The sequence below is a fragment of the Pyrus communis genome, chromosome 7 (genome assembly GCF_041283825.1).
Source record: "Pyrus communis isolate YQ-2024b chromosome 7, ASM4128382v1, whole genome shotgun sequence".
In the NCBI taxonomy this organism is placed as follows: Eukaryota; Viridiplantae; Streptophyta; class Magnoliopsida; order Rosales; family Rosaceae; genus Pyrus; species Pyrus communis.
The window spans coordinates 1,280,876-1,299,123 of NC_142571.1; the positions used below are offsets into that span (position 1 = coordinate 1,280,876).

Below are 18,248 nucleotides of genomic sequence, written 5' to 3' on the forward strand. Positions count from 1 at the left end.
AGCTAAAACATTTTTCTTTTGCAATATTTTTAGGTGGATGATGCGATCTGGGCTGCTGAAAATGCCACATTGAAAGCTGAGATGAGTGGAAAGAACTTAAGCTCTACCCTCAGCTTCAGACGTTTCAAGCGTGGCTTTGGGATTCTGCAACTGTGAGTATACACTCTTTCCCGGGTTTAAGGACTATCAAGGTGCTTAGGGTTTGCGTTCGGTGTTTGAATTAAGTAACTTTGGGTTAAACCTTTCTGTAATATCAGTAGGTTTGTTTTAGGTATCTTATGGTTTTAGAATTGCTTGTACAAAGGATTATTATGGCGACGAGATCATGTCGCTCTGGGAAGCTCTTTTGATGGTCGCTGTTGTTGGAGTTATATTAAAAAGAAATATTTAAAGAGGGCTGGAACCCAGTCAAAGCTGGGGGGCTAGGCCCTCACGCCCATATTATATTATTAAAGAAAAAACATTACAACGGGGGGATATAGTACCTAAACCCCGATGATCCCAAAAAAAAAAAAAAAAAAAAACATAAACAACCACTCCAAGCAGTCAACGTGGCCATCACATATTGAATCCAAAGGGTTGACGCCTCATTCGCTGCATATAAGACTATAATTGAAAAGAATGAAATTAGAGAGAGATTAAAAAAAACAATTGAAGTTAAAAAGTATGGACGACGGAAACTTTGATCCACATGGTAATGTCATTTGAAAAGAAATGCTGGTGAGGATGAATGAAGCATAAAATTAAGAAATAAGATAGGCATTTGAATATTTCGTGGTTTATATTAAATTAGGCTAGTGTGAATTGAAACAAGTTAGAAAACGCACCTTAATAAATGTTAATGTGTGGGATGTGAGCAATCTTAGGCCAGTCCTCACCTGTTTCTTTTTTGTATCTTTCGCTTAACATGGGGCATTGGTGCATATCCAGTGTATTTAAACAGGGGAGTCCACGAATCCCTTCTGGCAGTGAAGTTAGATTAGGACAATTATAGATCTCCAATGTAGAAAGACGAGGAAAAGAAGGCAACGACAGATTTTCCGTTGATGAAGAAGAAGAAGCACTGTTATGAGTGTGGGCCCTCCACCATCCCTTCAGAACAGGGCAATTAGATATCCAGAGGTACTCCAGGGAGGGAAAGAATGAGATCCTCATCATCTCATTACTCATACTATTACTGCTCTCATTCTCTGATATGTACTCCAACTTCTGCAACCCAACCATTGTAAGAGACTTAAGGGAAGGCAAATGATCCAAGGGCGGAAGACGTTGGCATCTGTTACATCCAATCAATTGGAGATAAACAATATTTATGAGAGAAGAAAACCAACTCGCAAACCTCACACCACTATAGTCATACACCGACAACTGCTTTAGATTAGAATGGGGTTGCAATACTTCCATTGACTTTATAATATCCTCCTCATCAACCGCGCTTATATCTTCTCCGTATTTCCAGGTTAAATCCAACGAACAAAGATGCTGTTTGTCCTTGAGAGGTGTACCAACATTTGATTCTGACACCACTACCCTTAATTCTAAATGTCCCCTTAATTCGTTAAGGGTCCCCAGCTCAGCAAGACCAGCACTACCACCCCTCCCCAAACAATTGCTTTCGCTCAAAACAAATCTATTCAATGTACGAACACCATTCAATTCACCAATTCCACGTGGCATTCCACTCAATCCCCAGCAATCTTCCAAGATGAGATGCCTTAAGTTGATCATTTTTTTAATGTCTCTAGGCAATTCCACAAGCTCCCGACAATCAGAGAGATCTAGTGTTTCCAAATTCGAAAGTCCAACTATCCAATCTGGAAGTCTCTTCATGTAACGATTACAACTAAGATCAAGATATCTCAAATGTTTCATTTTTCTAAGATAATTAGGTAATGTTGTAATTCCTAATTCAGTGAGACTCAACATTCGTAATGACTTAAAATTTGAAACAATTGTAGCACAAAATGAATTACATAATGACCGATTGCTATAAGTCAACTCCTTTTGGCAAAGAAAAAGAAAAGTTCGTATCTTTTTTGCTTTTGGCAACGAAGTTGACACTTCCCTTTCAAACGGATCAATTTGAAAATTGAAAGATACATGACGAAGCTTTTCATGAAAATTCTTTTGGTTTGGTTTAACTACGACACTTCCAACCCCCGACACTAAGATTGCAAGTTCATTCATGAGATCATGCATTTTACAACTTCTTATTATACCAAACTCATCTTTTTCTTCTTCTTGAAAAAACGATCTCCACAACAACTCCTTGTAATATTCATATGCAACATCCTCCAAACCCTTGTTTTCATCAGATGACTTAATGAACCCTTGCGCCACCCAAAGTCTAATCAATCTCTGAACAGAGATCTCATAATCAGGTGGGAACAAACTACAATAAGCAAAACAATGCTTCAAATGTGATGGGAGCACATCATAACTCAATTTAAGTGTTGGTAAAATATCATTTTGTTCTTGATTTATTTTTGAAAGTGTCTTTTGTTTGAAATTCAACCAATCAGTTTCGTCATCTTTGGTGAACAACATCCCACCTATCGTCCTTATAGCGAGGGGCACTCCCTGACATTTTCTTGCAACCTCCTCCCCAACTGCCTTAATTGTTGAATTCTCTGGCTCCTTTCCGTCTTTATAAGCCATTTTCTTAAATAAAGACCAACTTTGCTCTTCATTCAAACCCTTTAAGGTGTATGATTTAGCTGCATCTGATATCGTCGCAACGGTTTTACTACGAGTGGTTATTAGTATTCTACTACCTTCTCCACCACCCATTAACAAGTTCTTCAAGCTAAGCCACTTCTCTCGATCCTCATTCCACACGTCATCCAACACAAGTAGGTACTTCTTCCCATCTACTTTTTCCCTAAGATCATTTTGCAACTGCTCAATCTCGTCATGACTTTTGGATTGAAGGATTTTCTTAACAACTATATCCAACTCAAATACATTAGAGACACATGCCCATATTTTCAACTCAAAATGCTTTTGAATCACCTCTTCGTTGAATATGAGTTGGGCAAGTGCAGTTTTTCCCAATCCTCCAATTCCAACTATGGAAATGGTTGACACATTCTCAGCTGAGATGGAATCCAACAAAAGTTGGATAATTGCCATTTTATCTTTATCTCTCCCTATAATATTTTCCTTACGGATAAATGAGTGAGTGACCCTCTCCCTCTTTACAAATCGTGTATCTTCACGATTTACTTCTAAGTGAAAGGTTCTACGATTTGCAACCTCACTCAGCCTTTTGTTAATATCTTTTATCTTATGACCCATCTTCAGCCCAAAAACAAGTTGATTTGAGCTAGAAAAAATAAAGCCCACCTGTAAGAATTTGAATAGACATAATCATTAATATGAAAGAACTGTATTAATTAAGTTAATAGAGTTTTGTAATGTTAAGTTATATGAAACATTCAAAATAATAACGTAGAGAACTTATTGCAGTTAATTGAGTTATTGAGAGACCTATTGTATTCCTAATAGGTGGATATCTATAGGCTAATGTGACTATGTAAAGGTTCTATGAGATGCAACCTCACCAAACCTCTGATTAATATCTTTTATCTTATGTCCCATCTTTTAGCCCAGAAGCAAGTTGATTTGGGCTAGAGAAAGAAGATGCGTACCTTTTTTGACAGCTTTGTATTTTCAGGCATCATTTTTCTCCGTTGATTTTTAGTATTAAACTCATCCACCACGTCATCGGCTTCATAAACTGCGTCTTCTACGCTTTGGAGCCACAGTTTGACTTCATTGTTGGCTTGCTTTTGCTCAGCGTCAAGAAGAACAGCTTGGAATCTGGCCACTGTCTCTTTGAGCTTCTGGAACTCGTCTTGGACACCCCAAATCAATCCAATCTCTTGGAAAGCTAGGGAGCCTAACCTCTCAATGATCCCTCCTGCAACGTTGAAGAGAACTCCTTCCGCCATTTCTTAGATTCAGGACAAGAAAAAACACAAGTGAAATGAAGTAGAAACTTGTAAGTGAAAAAATGGTTTTGCGTAGCGGAAGATGGCTCCTCCCGCTTGTCTTTATATGCAGACACTCACATATAATTCCATGCTTAAAATGAAAACGAGACCGGTCAATATGTTACAGCTGGTCTTCATAATTGTCTTCTACTTTAGTCTAGTGGCTTAATAAAGTATTGAATGATTACAATCAGACAAATTAGAAAACACAATCAATCAATCTACCTTTTTTTTTTTTGTGGAGAGCATCAATCATTCTACTTTAGTAAAGTATTAGCTAGTGCTCTTCGTCAGTAGGAAGAAGCAGAATTCTCTTACCTCCTCTTCTTATCCATTTTTAATCTCTTATTTTACATTCTTTTATTTTGTCTTTTTTTCTTATTATAAAAAATTAATGTAAAATTTTGATATGATTTAACCGTTACCGTTCAAATATAAGAAAAAGAAAGAAAAGAAAAAAAAAAAATCCTATCTCCAGTAAAAAACGTCAATTACAACAAATCACGGGACGCACACGCTACTCTATTCTTGCCATTTGCGCATTTGTACACCCAGCGCTGGCTGGTTCTACACCCAGCACTTCCAACTAGAAGCAATCATTTCAATTTTATTGGTATCTTCACTACTAATTTGTTCACGGATGCTCACATTTATTTTGTAATTAATAACAAATAATTATACATTGTATTTTGTTTATGTTTGAGCCGTTGTGAAAATTTGATCTACTCCAATTTCTGACACTTTCTTTCAGTTGAGAAAAAAAGGACATTTGTTTATGTTTCCAATTTCTTACGCTTTCTTTTAACTTTTTTTTTTTTTTTTTCAGCTGAGAAAATTAGAGGGGATGATGACATATCATAGTGTTCATTTATGTTGATAATATAATCTACACTAGCAGCTGACAAGAATTAATGGATTAATTTAAATTGGTTTCCTGAATTTACCCTAAAAGTAAAAGGAATGTTGAGATATTATTATTATAGATTGGTTTCTAGAATTTGAGTTTATTTATCAGATGCTATGAAATTAGCCTGAGGGCCAATATTCAAATGGAAGCAAGTACTAAAGGGCTCTTCATTTTTAAGTAAGAAATTTTAGGTTCGAGCTTGTCAAATGAGAATTTGAATCACATTATTGTTAATTTATTGTGAGGTTAAGTTCACCCATCTCTACTTTAGTGTAGATAATTTCGTTTTTTTTTTTTAAAAAAAAAAATCTCATGCCCCCTAAGTATTGAAACTCTTGATTTTCATGAGTATAATTACTGATTTTTAGTGGACTCCGCCTATTTTTTTCATTTCTAAAAACTTATTAAACGATTAAAGTATAGAATCAATTTAAAAAGAATCCAATTCCCTTTGCCTTCAGTTTTTACTGAATTTACTCTTTTTCTCCATGTGTTGCTTCATCTATGTTTCTCAATTGTTTGAATTTACTCTTTGCCTTCAGTTTTTACTGAATTTATTGACTTTTTGTGCATGAGATAATCTATTTGTTATATGTCATGGTTAAAGGTTTGGTTTCTTTCTTTTTTCTTTTTATCAATCCTCTCTCTTTACAATTTAAGTTGAATTACCATGGGATGTACAACAAAGGAGGCTAAAAGGCAGTCTGGCCCCAGGAAAAGGCCATAAACAAAGCAAAAACCCAAGTAAAGTGAAGTGAAGTGAAGTGAAGTGGAGTAAAAACTTGTAAGTGAGAATATGGTTTTGCCTGGTGAAAGATGACTCCTCCTGCTAGTCTTTGATCTCTATATGCCCTTCTCTAATCCAGCCACTCACATCAGTCCATGTATAAAATAAGACTGGTCAATATATTAAACCCATTTGCAATTTATAGCCGCTGGTTTGGTTCCCTCTCCTTTTCTTTCCCTCTACTTTTGTGTTCCCACGCCACCACGTGGCCACCCCTTAAATCCGGATCTCCCCACATATTATCTTTCCCACTCTTCGGGTCCACACTCTACTATATTAATCTACCGGCCATTTGAGCATTTGTACACCCGGCTATGCACGTTTACACCCAGCACTTCCAAACACTCACACGTGATTCCATGTTAAAAATAAAAACAAAGACTGGTCAATATGTTACTGCTGATCTTAGTAGTTCAAATTTATTTTTAATGCCAGCTGGGTCCTTCACGTTTCTTAACCTTTCGGCAGGCCGCTGCACCTTCCTTATTTTTGGGCTGACCGCTGGATTTTTTTGTTTTTTTGAGCAGACCGCTGCACGTTTTTACTATTTTGTCAAGTGTCATCGTCTTATATGATGTAAGATGAAAGATTGAGATTGCTTTGATGGAAGTTTGAAGATTGCCAGAACTATGTAATGAAGCAACATTATACAATAAAAGTAAAAGGGATAATGAGACATCATAATGTCCTTTTATGATGATGCTATAATCTACACAGAGAGCTGCTAAGAATTAATGGATGGAAAATTTTATTTGGTTTCATTTAATCTTTTTTTACACTCAATTTATTATTTAAACCTCTAAATATTTTTTAATTAAGAACTAATATCTTTTTAAATCTAAATTTATTACCTAAACTATCATCTCTAACCCAATTCAATATGTAAAATTATTTTTGCACCCATTTAAAAAAAGAAAATCTCAAATTGAATAGTTTTGTTTTCAAAGAGACTTGAATGTCAAAAAGCATTATGGGTCCCTCCTCCCACCGTAAATTGAGTTATTTGGGGAAAGTACATTTTCTGTTGTTTTACTTTATCTTCAGTGTTTATGCTTAAGCGTTTGTACTGCAATTGGAAAATGCATTTGAGGATTCGGAACTTTCATAGTTTTCGGCTTAAAGTCGATGTCTGAATACTTACTCTGCTTTGAGTGGTTTACGTTGTAATTTTAAGTTTATTTTTCTGTTCATTTTATTTTTTGTCCAATTTTTTTTCTGTTCATTGGCCTGGCTGTTTTGTTCATAATTTGGTTGAAGAATGCAGTGTTGAATCACAATAATGATTATACATTGATAGAGATTTATGTTTTCCGATTGATGACGTGTACCACATGCTGTTAACATGAGACTGGAATAGAATAGAAAAAATGGTTAAAGTAACAAACCCACACTCCCACAATGCACTAAACTCATATCTCGCTCTTTAGCCCTGCCCTTATGAGGGAACAGGCGCTATTCTGCCCAAAGGTGACATTCATGCTGGATTAAGAATTACTCTTTTGCATACATGCATACATACAAGAGTAACCCTAGGGTATTGAAAATGAAGAACAGTAACTATTTCTTGCACCAGGTAGGGTTCCAGTGAAGTTTTCGTGGCCGTGACTGTATCAAGTTCTATTTCTGGAAATAGAGAAAGAGTGCAGAAAAACTTATTATGTGCCACTTTTATCTTTTGTCATCACAAAATTTGCAATCTAAAATAGGAGGTTTTTCGAACTGGCCTTCCGAAATGAGCAGCAAATAAAGAAGTTTCTATTCAATTTCTTGCACCAGTTGGGCTTCTGTAGGAGTTTTTGAAAACAAGCTTGAATAAAGGGCCCACAAGCTGAAAATAAGTTCAACGCGCAAAACAATTTGGGAATCTTAATGAAACGCTTTCGGTACTGTTGACTTTTAACGTTAAAGACATTTTTACCTTGAAAAGTTACTCCTGATACTATTCACTTACAAATTTATTTTATCCTCTTGATTAAAAACTAAAGTTGTTTAGGATTTTTCGTTAGTTTTCCTAAACATATTTTTTGTTTTCAATCCATGCAACTGACGGAACGCTACCTTCCATCAGCACAAACCGTTAAAATTTTGAATTTCAAACTATTTGCTTAATTTGTCAAAATGACACATTTGCAAAAGAAACCGAGAATTGATTCGCAGAACAAGCAGAGAATTTCTCAAAGCAAAACCGTAAAATAGTTCAACTATAATTTTTGGTGCACATTACGTCCCCATTCTGCCAACTTAGGTTACCATTGCCTTTTGAATTGGCCGCCCTTTTGCATCTTCCCTCGTGTCAATTGTAGAAGTCATGCATTAATTTGTGGGTTTTTTGTATAATAATTTTTTTTTAGGGTTTGTGGGTTTTAGACATTTTTCTGTGAAAGCATTAATTTTTGTATGATTTTTTATTGTGGGTTTCGATTATTTGGTTACTAATTTGGGTATTTGAGCTGCTGGATGCTCGGAGCGGGAACCTTTTCTGCCCATTCTTCTAAGGCAGTCCGCCCTAGCCATCTTCCAGTCGGGATCTTTTTCTGATGGAGTTTGTGATGTTTTGCGAATAGGGTTGAAATCCATTGGCTTGAACACAATGGCATCATCAACAGTATCCAGTAATTCCCGGGGATCAAAGTCTAATAGCAATAGGTGCACTAATTATCAAACCCTAATTTTAACTGTTAGGATCATTACGGATTTGGGTATTTTTATTAAATAAAAATATAAAAAAAATTGCGTTGCTTCTACGTGCTGTATATTGGCTGGAGTATTTTTTGTATTGTTGACCACGTCGGATTGGTTTTGTTTGCTACGATTGGTGAGGCTTATGTTACTGTTGATGGGTTTGGTTAACAGGGTTTTCATTCCTTTTCAGATTTGTTTCAACACACACTTCTTGAAATTTGCAGGATGCTATGGTGATAGTTTCTATGATCTAATCAAATGAACTATTTAATGTCAGTAGTTTGAGGGCTCCGACTGCAACACACAGCAGCAGCGATGGGGGAGGAGAAGCGGCACCAGGTGATGTAGAACCTATTCGGTGATCAATCTGAAGAGGAAGAGGAAGAGGTGGATTCCGAGCACGAGTCCAATCCGCAGCCCAGTTTTGTATGATCCTCTAATTTCAAGTTTCCTTTCTATTCTGATTCCAAAAGCATGTTTGGGAATGAGTAGGGTTTCAATTTGTTCTGTAATCTTAGCCGAAGGAAGATATAGGTTGTGCTTTTGTTAATGGCGGTGGATGATTTGGATGAAAGGATGTATCTTGGGGATTTTTTTTTGCTTGCAGTTGTTTAGGCCTGGACTGAAGAAGTTTTGTGGAATGAGATTCTTATGAGTAGTCAATTTTAGTGGGATTGTTGTTTCAATCTGGATAATGAATGATGTCGTTTTCCTATTCGGTCTGTCCTTTGATGGTGTAGCAGATCTGGAATTTTGTGAAATGCTCTTTCTTATTAGAAATATAGAATTGGTTTTAAATTATTTTCTTAACTGTTTGGTTCTGATGTGCTTTACCGATAAATCAAGGGTTTGCAAGATATTTTTTTGTTGTTCTCTTTAAATGGTGGGTGTTATCATTTTCTCTCTTTTTTCATATCTGTCTTGCCATTGACTGGGGATGTGGGTGATACTGCTACCCTGTACGCCGCAGTACAGGGCTGTAACAAGATTATCTATTGTGCTACTGCACTTTCTACTATCAGCGGAGACCTCTACAGGGTTGATCAAAGAGGGGTCTTCAATCTTACTAAAGCATTTCAGGTGTGATCCTTATTGCCATAGCCTTGAAATACTCTTTTTTGACATTTAGTAATCTGTTTAGGTTTTGATGTTGTTTAAGTTCATGGGTTGGTTCAATGTTGGATTTAAATTTTACCGTTCGAGAGTTGCTTATGTGAAGCTTTTGACTGTTTGCATTGCAGGACTACAACAATTGTAAAGTTCAAGACTTCGGAGTCAGTGGATGGATGGGAAGTTTGTCATGGGACTTACTTTCAGGATGTGGTTGCTTCTATGTATGATGGAGGAACGGATGCCAAGTTCAAATGCATTTTCACCGGAGATGCTATTTCCTCCTGTAAGAGAAAGACTAAAGTGGGGTTTTGAGGTTCTAAATGGAAACCAACTATAATTCCTTTTACCCTATTTCTTGCTGCATTGTAGGATGTGTTTTCACCAGGGGAGGGTATGTTGAACTGTCAGAAAAGTTTTCACCAGAGGAAGGTATGTTGCACAGCTTCCCAAAATGAAATTCATGGTATTTTTCTTATTATTAATTACAAGATTTGGGTAAATAAAATTCATGGTATCCTTCTTATTATTAATTACTTAGAATTTGAACACAAAATGAATTCATTTGATAGAAAATCATTGGCAACAGAAATTACCTGATGAATTTGCCGCGCGGCTGCAACATTCTATCAACATTTCGTGAATTTGAGAAGCAGCTGTGCAAGTTCAGTTGCGTTCTGTTTACTTAATTTTCTGTGTTTTTTCTTTTGCTGTTTGGATTTAGGAGCTAAAACATTTTTCTTTTGCAATATTTTAGGTGGATGATGCGATCTGGGCTGCTGATAATGCACTCATGGAACAACTTAAGCTCAACCCTCAGCTTTAGACGTTTCAAGCGTGGCTTTGGGATTCTGCAACTGTGAGTATACACTCTTTCCCGGGTTTAAGGACTATCAAGTTGCTTAGGGTTTGCGTTCGGTGTTTGAATTAAATAACTTTGGGTTAAACCATTCTGTAATATCAGTAGGTTTGTTTTAGAATTGCTTGTACAAAGGATTATTATGGCGACGAGATCATGTCGCTCTGGGAAGCTCTTTTGATGGTCGCTGTTGTTGGAGTTATATTAAAAAGAAATATTTAAAGAGGGCTGGAACAAAAAACATTACAACAGGGGGGACATAGTACCTAAACCCCGATGATCAAAAAAAAAAAAAAAAAAAAAAAAAACCACTCCAAGCAGTCAACATGGCCATCACATACTGAATCCAAAAGGTTGACGCCCCATTCGCTGCATATAAGACTATAATTGAAAAGAAGGAAATTAACGAGAGATTAAAAAAAAAGAATTGAAGTTAAAAAGCATGGACGACGGAAACTTTGATCCACATGGTAATGTCATTTGAAAAGAAAAAAGTAAAATGCTGGTGATGATGAATGAAGAATAAAATTAAGAAATGAGATTGGCATTTGAATATTTCGTAGTTTATATTGAATTAGGCTAGTGTGAATTGAAACAAGTTAGAAAACGCACCTTAATCAATGTCAATGTGTGGGATGTGAGCAATCTTAGGCCAGTCCTCACCTTTTTCTTTCTTGCATCTTTCGCTTAACATGGGGCAATTCCGAATTTTCAATGTATTTAAACAGGGAAGTCCACGAATCCCTTCTGGCATTGATGCCAAATCCTCAATTCCATTGAGTGTCAGATGTGTTAATTTGGATAGATGAGGGGAAGAAGAAGAGGCAGAAACATCAACATCAACATCATGTGTAATATCAGATGCTCCTCTAACAAACAAGGAATCAACCACCTTCCAGCTGGAATTCGCAAGATCTATTCTCTCCACATTTGGATACAGAGGCATGGAAGTTAGATTAGGACAATCACTGATAAACAAATGAGAAAGACAGGAAAAAGAAGGCAACTGCAGAATTTCAGTTGTTGAAGAAGAAGAAGCACCGTTACAAGTGTGCGCCCTCCACCATCCCTTCAGAACAGGGCAATCTTGTATCCAGAGGTACTCCAGGGAGGGAAAGAATGAGATCCTCATCATCTCATCACTCATACTATTACTGCTCTCATTCTCTGATATGTACTCCAACTTCTCCAACTCAGCCAATGTAAGAGACTTAAGGGAACGCAAATGATCCAAGGGCGGAAGACGTTGGCATCTCTTACAAAACCACAATTCGAGATTAACAATATTTATGAGAGAAGAAAACCAACTCGCAAACCTCACACCACCATAATTCCACACTTCCAAGTGCTTTAGATTAGAATGGGGTTGCAATACTTCCATTGACTTTATAATATCCTCCTCATCAACTCCCCTTACATCTTCTCTATATTTCCAGAATAAATCCAACGAACAAAGATGTTGTTTGTCCTTGAGAAGTGTACCAACATTTGATTCTGACACCACATGCCTCAACTTATGAATTTCTAAATGTCCCCTTAATTCGTTAAGGGTCCCCAGCTCAGCAAGACCCGCACTACCGCCCCTCCCCAAACAATTGCTTTCGCTCAAAACAAATCTATTCAATGTACGAACACCATTCAATTCACCAATTCCACGTGGCATTCCACTCAACCCCGTACAGCCTTCCAAGATGAGATGCCTTAAGTTGATCATTTTTTTAATGTCTCTAGGCAATTCCACAAGCCTACCACACCAACTGAGATCTAGTGTTTCCAAATTCGACAGTCCAACTATCCAATCTGGAAGTCTCTCCATGAGATTCCCACTAAGATCAAGATATCTCAAATGTTTCATTTTTTTAAGACATTTAGATACTCTTTTAATTCCCAATTGATTAAAACTCAACATACGCAATGACTTAAAATTTGAAACAATTGTAGCACAAAATGCATTACGTGAGGAACTTTGGCGACCACCCCAAGCTTGTTGAAGAAAAAGAAAGGTTCGTATCTTGCTTGCTTTTAGCAAGGATGTTGGCACTTCCCATTTCAACAAATCAATATCAAAATTGAAAGCTACGTGACGAAGCTTTTCATGAAAATTCTTTTGATTCAGTTCAACTAGGGCACTTCTATCTCCCGACACAAAGTTTGCAAGTTCATTCATGAGATCGTGCATTTTACAACTTCTTATTATACCAAACTCATCTTTTTCTTCTTCTTGAAAAAACGATCTCCACAACAACTCCTTGTAATATTGATATGCAACATCCTCCAAACCCTTGCTTTCATCAGTTGACTTAATGAACCCTTGCGCCACCCAAAGTCTAATCAATCTCTGTATAGAGATCTTATAATCAGGTGGGAACAAGCTACAATAAGCAAAACAATGCTTCAAATGTGATGGGAGCACATCATAACTCAATTTAAGTGTTGGAAAAATATCATCTTCTTTTTGACTTATTTTTGAAAGTTCCTTTTCTTTGAAATTCAACCAATCAGTTTCGTCATCTTTGGTGAACAACATCCCACCTATCGTCCTTATAGCGAGTGGCACTCCTTGACATTTTCTTGCAACCTCCTCTCCAACTGCCTTAATTGTTGAATTCTTTGGCTCCTTTCCATCTTTATAAGCCATTTTCTTAAATAAAGACCAACTTTGCTCTTCATTCAAACCCCTTAAGGTGTATGATTTAGCTGTGTTTGATATTGTCGCAACGGTTTTACTACGAGTGGTTATTAGTATTCTACTACCTTCTCCACCACCCATTAACAAGTTCTTCAAGCTAAGCCACTTCTCTCGATCCTCATTCCACACGTCATCCAACACAAGTAGGTACTTCTTCCCATCTACTTTTTTTCTAAGATCATTTTGCAACTGCTCAATCTCATCATGATTTTTGGATTGAAGGATTTTCTTAACAACTATATCCAACTCGAATACGTTAGAGACACATGTCCATATTTTCAACTCAAAATGATTTTGAATCACCTCATCGTTGAATATGAGTTGGGCAAGTGCAGTTTTCCCCAATCCTCCAAATCCAACTATGGAAATGGTTGACACATTCTCAGTTAAGATGGGATCCAACAAAAGTTGGATAATTGCCTTTTTATCTTCATCTCTCCCTATAATATTTTCCTTGGGGACAAATGAGTGAGTGACCCTCTCTCTCATTACAAATAGTGTATCTTCACGATTTACTTCTAAGTGAAGGGGTCTACGATTTGCAACCTCACTCAGCCTTTTGTTAATATCTTTTATCTTATGACCCATGTTCAGCCCAAAAACAAGTTGATTTGAGTTAGAAAAAAAAAGGCCCACCTGTAAGAATTTGAATAAACATAATCATTAATATGAAAGAACTGTATTAATTAAGTTAATAGAATTTTGTAACGTTAAGTTATATGAAACATTCAAAATAATAATGTAGAGAACTTACTGTAGTTAATTGAGTTATTGAGAGACCTATTGTATTCCTAATAGGTGGATATCTATAGGCTAATGTGACTATGTAAAGGTTCTATGAGATGCAACCTCACCAAACCTCTTGTTAATATCTTTTATCCTATGTCCCATCTTTTAGCCCAGAAGCAAGTTGATTTGAGCTAGAGAAAGAAGAGGCGTACCTTTTTTGACAGCTTTGTATTTTCAGGCAACATTTTTCTCCGTTGATTTTTAGTATTAAACTCATCCAACACGTCATCGGCTTCATAAACTGCGTCTTCTACGCTTTGGAGCCACAGTTTGACTTCATTGTTGGCTTGCTTTTGCTCAGCGTCAAGAAGAAAAGCTTGGAATCTGGCCACTGTCTCTTTGAGCTTCTGGAACTCGTCTTGGACACCCCAAATCAATCCAATCTCTTGGAACGCTAGGGAGCCTAGCCTCTCAATGATCCCTCCTGCAACGTTGAAGAGAACTCGTTCCGCCATTTCTTAGATTCAGGACAAGAAAAAACACAAGTGAAATGAAGTAGAAACTTGTAAGTGAAAAAATGGTTTTGCGTAGCGGAAGATGGCTCCTCCCGCTTGTCTTTATATGCAGCCACTCACATATAATTCCATGCTTAAAATGAAAACGAGACCGGTCAATATGTTACTGCTGGTCTTCATAATTGTCTTCTACTTTAGTCTAGTGGCTTGATAAAGTATTAATCAGACAAATTAGAAAACACAATCAATCAATCTACTTTTTTTTTTTTGTGGAGAGCATCAATCATTCTACTTTAGTAAAGTATTAGCTAGTGCTCTTCAACAGTAAGAAGAAGCAGAATTCTCTTACCTCCTCTTCTTATCCCTTTTTAATCTCTTATCTTACATTCTTTTATTTTAATTTTTTTTTTGTTGTAAAAAATTAATGTAAGATGTTGACGTGACTTAACCGTAACCGTTCAAATATAAGAGAAAGAAAAAAAAAAAAAAGGAGAGAATCCTATCTTCAGTAAAAAAACGCCAATTACAACAAATCGCAGGGCCCACACGCTACTCTATTCCTGCCATTTGCGCATTTGTACACCCATTGAAAAAGTACGGATGAGGAACCCCTCCGATCTGTCTGATTGTAATCAATATTGGATTGAGCTTTGAAAAAGTACTGAAGATACCATTTGGGAATGAGGAAATTTCAAAGCTCAATCCAATATTGATTACAATTAGATAACGAGGATCAGAGGGGTTCCTCATCCGTACTTTTTCAACCCGTTTGCAATTTTATTGGTATCTTTAGTTTTAAATTTACCCATCGATCCTCACAAATTATATTATTAAATTTAGCACACTATGAAATTTCTTTGATTAAATCTCGATCATTCTCTCGTCGCATAATAAACAAATGTTCTCTCTCCCACTCCTTGGACCCACACGCAGCTATATATTGCTTTGTGTTTATGTTTGAGCAACTGAGAAAATTAGATCTACTCCAATTTCTAATTTCAAAATGATGGTTGAGATAAAAAAATAATGATAATACTACCTTTTTGCCAAGTGTCTTCATCTTATAAGACGTAAGATGAGAGGTTAAGATTACTTTGATGTAAGCTTAAATATTGTCAAAACTATGTAACCGTTAAAAGAGTTCTAGTGAAGCAACATTATACATATACTAAAACCCAACACAAAAACCATTGTTCATTAACAGTGAAAGGTCTGTATTATAGATTTGTTTTTCATATCAAATCTTAAATTATCGGTGTTAATAAAATTGATTTGGTTTTGCAGATTAGAATTTTTAAGCGACAAAATCAACCTGCAAATTCAGTTCAGGTATGAATGCTTCCACTTATTTAGATTGTTGAATTGATCTTTACCCTTACTGGATTTTATTTTTCAATGTTGTTTGCTACATTATCGTGTTACTTTATTATTAATAATACTAATTTGGTTTTGTAGATTAAGATTTTTAAGCGAGAATCAAGTTCAAAATTCAATTGAGGTATGAATCTTTTTGCTTATTTGGGCTGTTGAATTGGTCCTTGCTTTTACTGCATTTTTTTTATACTGTTGTTTGGTGCATTCTGGTATTGATTTCATTGTAATTTTATGGATTATAAGTGGTTATTTGGATTTTGGATTGTGAGAAGGATCTGGTGGGTTTTCAAGATAATCAGATGAGTTTGGGATTTTTACCGTTTCTCTCTGCATGCTTCTAGCTGTTGTGTGTGTGTATTATTCAATTGTTTGCATTTATTTTTTCCTTTCGTTTTTACTCAATTTTTTTACTTTTTCTCCATGTGTTGCTTCATGTATGTTTCTGAATTGTTTGAATTTACTCTTTGCCTTCAGTTTTTACTGAATTTATTGACTTTTTGTGCATGAGATAATCTATTTGTTATATGTCATGGTTAAAGGTTTGGTTTCTTTCTTTTTTTCTTTTTATCAATCCTCTCTCTATACGATTTAAGTTGAATTACCATGGGATGTACAACAAAGGAGGCTAAAAGGCAGTCTGGCCCCAGGAAAAGGCCATAAACAAAGCAAGGAAAAAGACCAGTGGTTAAAAAGGCTAAGTAGTCCGAAAGAGATTTATAACAAGACATAAAGCGCAACTTTTGTCCAAATCCTAGACATCCCACTAACTCAGAAAAATACAGAACGACAGCTAGCTACACCTTTGCTTCATTTTCCACGTTGGTGGGTTACCTGAGCCCCTCAAATAATTAACAAATTATTACCTTGAACCTCTCAATAATTAACAAATAAACCAGCATGCTTTCACAGTGCATCTACACTATTTGGTTCCAGGAAGTGATGAAACTGAAAGTTAAACAATGTTTTTACATCAGCTCCTACTACATCGTTAACTTTTAGCCCAAGTCTTAATTAAGTTTTTTTTTTTTTTTTTTTCGGTTAAGTTCTGTCTGCATAAAAACAAAGTCACTGGCTCCCACTATATGATTAACTTTTGACACCTACAATTATTTTGAATTAATAGCACATAACAAAGCTACTTTAATTTTCTTCTTTGGGATTACTTTAATGATGCAGGCATACTTGGTATTTTCTTCTCTGGGATTACTTTAATTATGCAGGCATCCTTGGTTGCATTGCCTTAAAAATGCATGCAATCTCGGACACACCGAGACATAACAAAGTTGCTCACTTTGATGAGCAATTTTCCCTAAAAAAAATTGAGTGCATCACAGTCACAGATCATGGCCATAAATTATAAAAATAGTTACGAAAAACTACAAAAGCAAGTGCCCCTTAGTTTACGTCTAAGATGTGTACAAAAGTTTAAAAGTGTGAACAAAAATATAAAATTATGTGGAAAAGTCTAAAAGTATGTAAAAAAAAGAGAGTATAAAGGTGTATACAAAAGTTTAAATGTATGTAAAAGTCTAAGCTGTGTATGTAACATCCCGTCCCGGGATTATTAAAACGTACGTGTGAATTGACCATTTTACCCCTAGTTCGTTTTTATCACATTAGTGTTGTGTAGTGTGGTGTTGTAGGACCACACACACTCATACCCTCTCTTTTTCTCCCGGGATTCCCTCCCTCTTTCCCTCACTCTTTGTCTTTTTCTGTCTCTGTCTCTGTCTCTCTCTCTCTCTCTCTCCCCGAGTTCTTCTTCTTCTCTCTTCTTCGTACGTACACACCCACAAACATACTCAAACCTTCACAAATCAAGAAACCAAGTACACCATCAAGTTCGTGAGGCAGAGAGGAGTCCAGTGGTACCATTTTCAGGTAAGGAAACTACCATTTTCACGTCGATTCGAAGCGGTCCGAATTGTGTACTGTTCATGCAAGATTAATCTAGCTTGTTTTTGGAATTTCTAAGCTTGTAGTTGTGTTTGTGAGGTTCCCAGGAGCTTGGGAGTAGCTCGTTGGGTGAAATTGGACGTCAGGATCGTTGGTTGTGGAGTTGGCCGAGTTTTGGAGATTTTGACAGGTATAATCTCGAAATTTTAGGCCTTAAAACTTGTTGGGATATGTTCTACTAGCTCTAGGGTTGATTTTGGTGCAAGAAACGTGGAAAAAGGTGGAAAAACGAGAGAGAAATAGTGAGTTGCAGGTTTTCCGGCGACGGCGCCGGCGTCGGTGACTGATTGGAGAAGGAGACGGAATATTCCGTCAAAGTTGACGGAATATTCCTGACGCCGTTAACGGCGTCCGGTTAAGTCTAACGGAATATTCCGTCAGTTTAACAGAATATTCCTGACGGCGTCTAGTGACACCGTCAGTGTGCATGGCATGTGGCCGCGCGTGGGGGCGCGTAGGTCCGTGCCTATTCAGGCGCGTGGGGGCGCGTGCGGGGTCCAAAAATTATTTTAAAAATATGGTTGTGATCCTGAGGTTGTGTAGAGCACGTTGGTATATTCAATTGTCCATTTTGAGCAATGTATGAGAAGTTATTACGAGAAGTTGGTTATGTGCTTTTAAATTAACGTTTTCGTAGATATTTCG

At 36.6% G+C, this 18,248-nt stretch overlaps 4 protein-coding genes and 1 long non-coding RNA gene across 21 annotated transcripts in view; 3 read left to right on the forward strand and 2 right to left on the reverse strand.

Moving 5' to 3' along the window:
* The window catches only part of LOC137733580 (uncharacterized), a 43,145-nt gene that overhangs the window by 2,873 nt on the left and 22,024 nt on the right, over positions 1–18,248 (forward strand). For 7 of the 17 annotated variants that reach the window (XM_088697308.1, XM_088697312.1, XM_088697309.1 and 4 more), the window contains 2 exons: positions 34–152; positions 8,649–9,086. In XM_088697308.1, coding sequence (XP_088553434.1) covers positions 34–152; positions 8,649–8,733 — 204 coding nt within the window. In that variant the 3' untranslated portion in view covers positions 8,734–9,086. Of the gene's footprint in view, positions 1–33; positions 356–8,648; positions 9,087–18,248 lie in introns of those variants that run through there. The other 10 variants (XM_088697321.1, XM_088697324.1, XM_088697320.1 and 7 more) reach the window with 4 other exon arrangements.
* On the reverse strand, positions 387–3,953 carry LOC137733518 (disease resistance protein RGA2-like). The gene is made up of 3 exons (XM_088697307.1): positions 3,651–3,953; positions 828–3,345; positions 387–606 (listed from the first exon to the last, which is right to left on the reverse strand). Exons 1-2 carry the CDS (start codon positions 3,951–3,953, stop codon positions 829–831), a joined length of 2,820 nt encoding a protein of 939 aa, XP_088553433.1. The 3' UTR covers positions 387–606; position 828.
* LOC137733579 (protein HIGH CHLOROPHYLL FLUORESCENCE PHENOTYPE 173, chloroplastic) overlaps positions 9,613–18,248 on the forward strand; it is a 30,354-nt gene continuing 21,718 nt past the window's right edge. Inside the window, exon 1 of the mRNA XM_088697325.1 lies at positions 9,613–9,913. Coding sequence (XP_088553451.1) covers positions 9,805–9,913 — 109 coding nt within the window. The 5' untranslated portion in view covers positions 9,613–9,804. The remainder of the gene's footprint in view (positions 9,914–18,248) is intronic.
* On the forward strand, positions 10,265–10,565 carry LOC148695426 (uncharacterized). Its single transcript, XR_015964417.1, has 2 exons — positions 10,265–10,340; positions 10,476–10,565. It is a non-coding gene; the product is annotated as an uncharacterized LOC148695426 (long non-coding RNA).
* Positions 10,516–14,449, reverse strand: LOC137733583 (disease resistance protein RGA2-like). Its single transcript, XM_088697306.1, has 3 exons — positions 13,971–14,449; positions 10,953–13,665; positions 10,516–10,721 (listed from the first exon to the last, which is right to left on the reverse strand). The coding sequence occupies exons 1-2, from the start codon at positions 14,271–14,273 to the stop codon at positions 10,954–10,956; spliced, it is 3,015 nt and encodes a 1,004-aa protein (XP_088553432.1). The 5' UTR covers positions 14,274–14,449; the 3' UTR covers positions 10,516–10,721; position 10,953.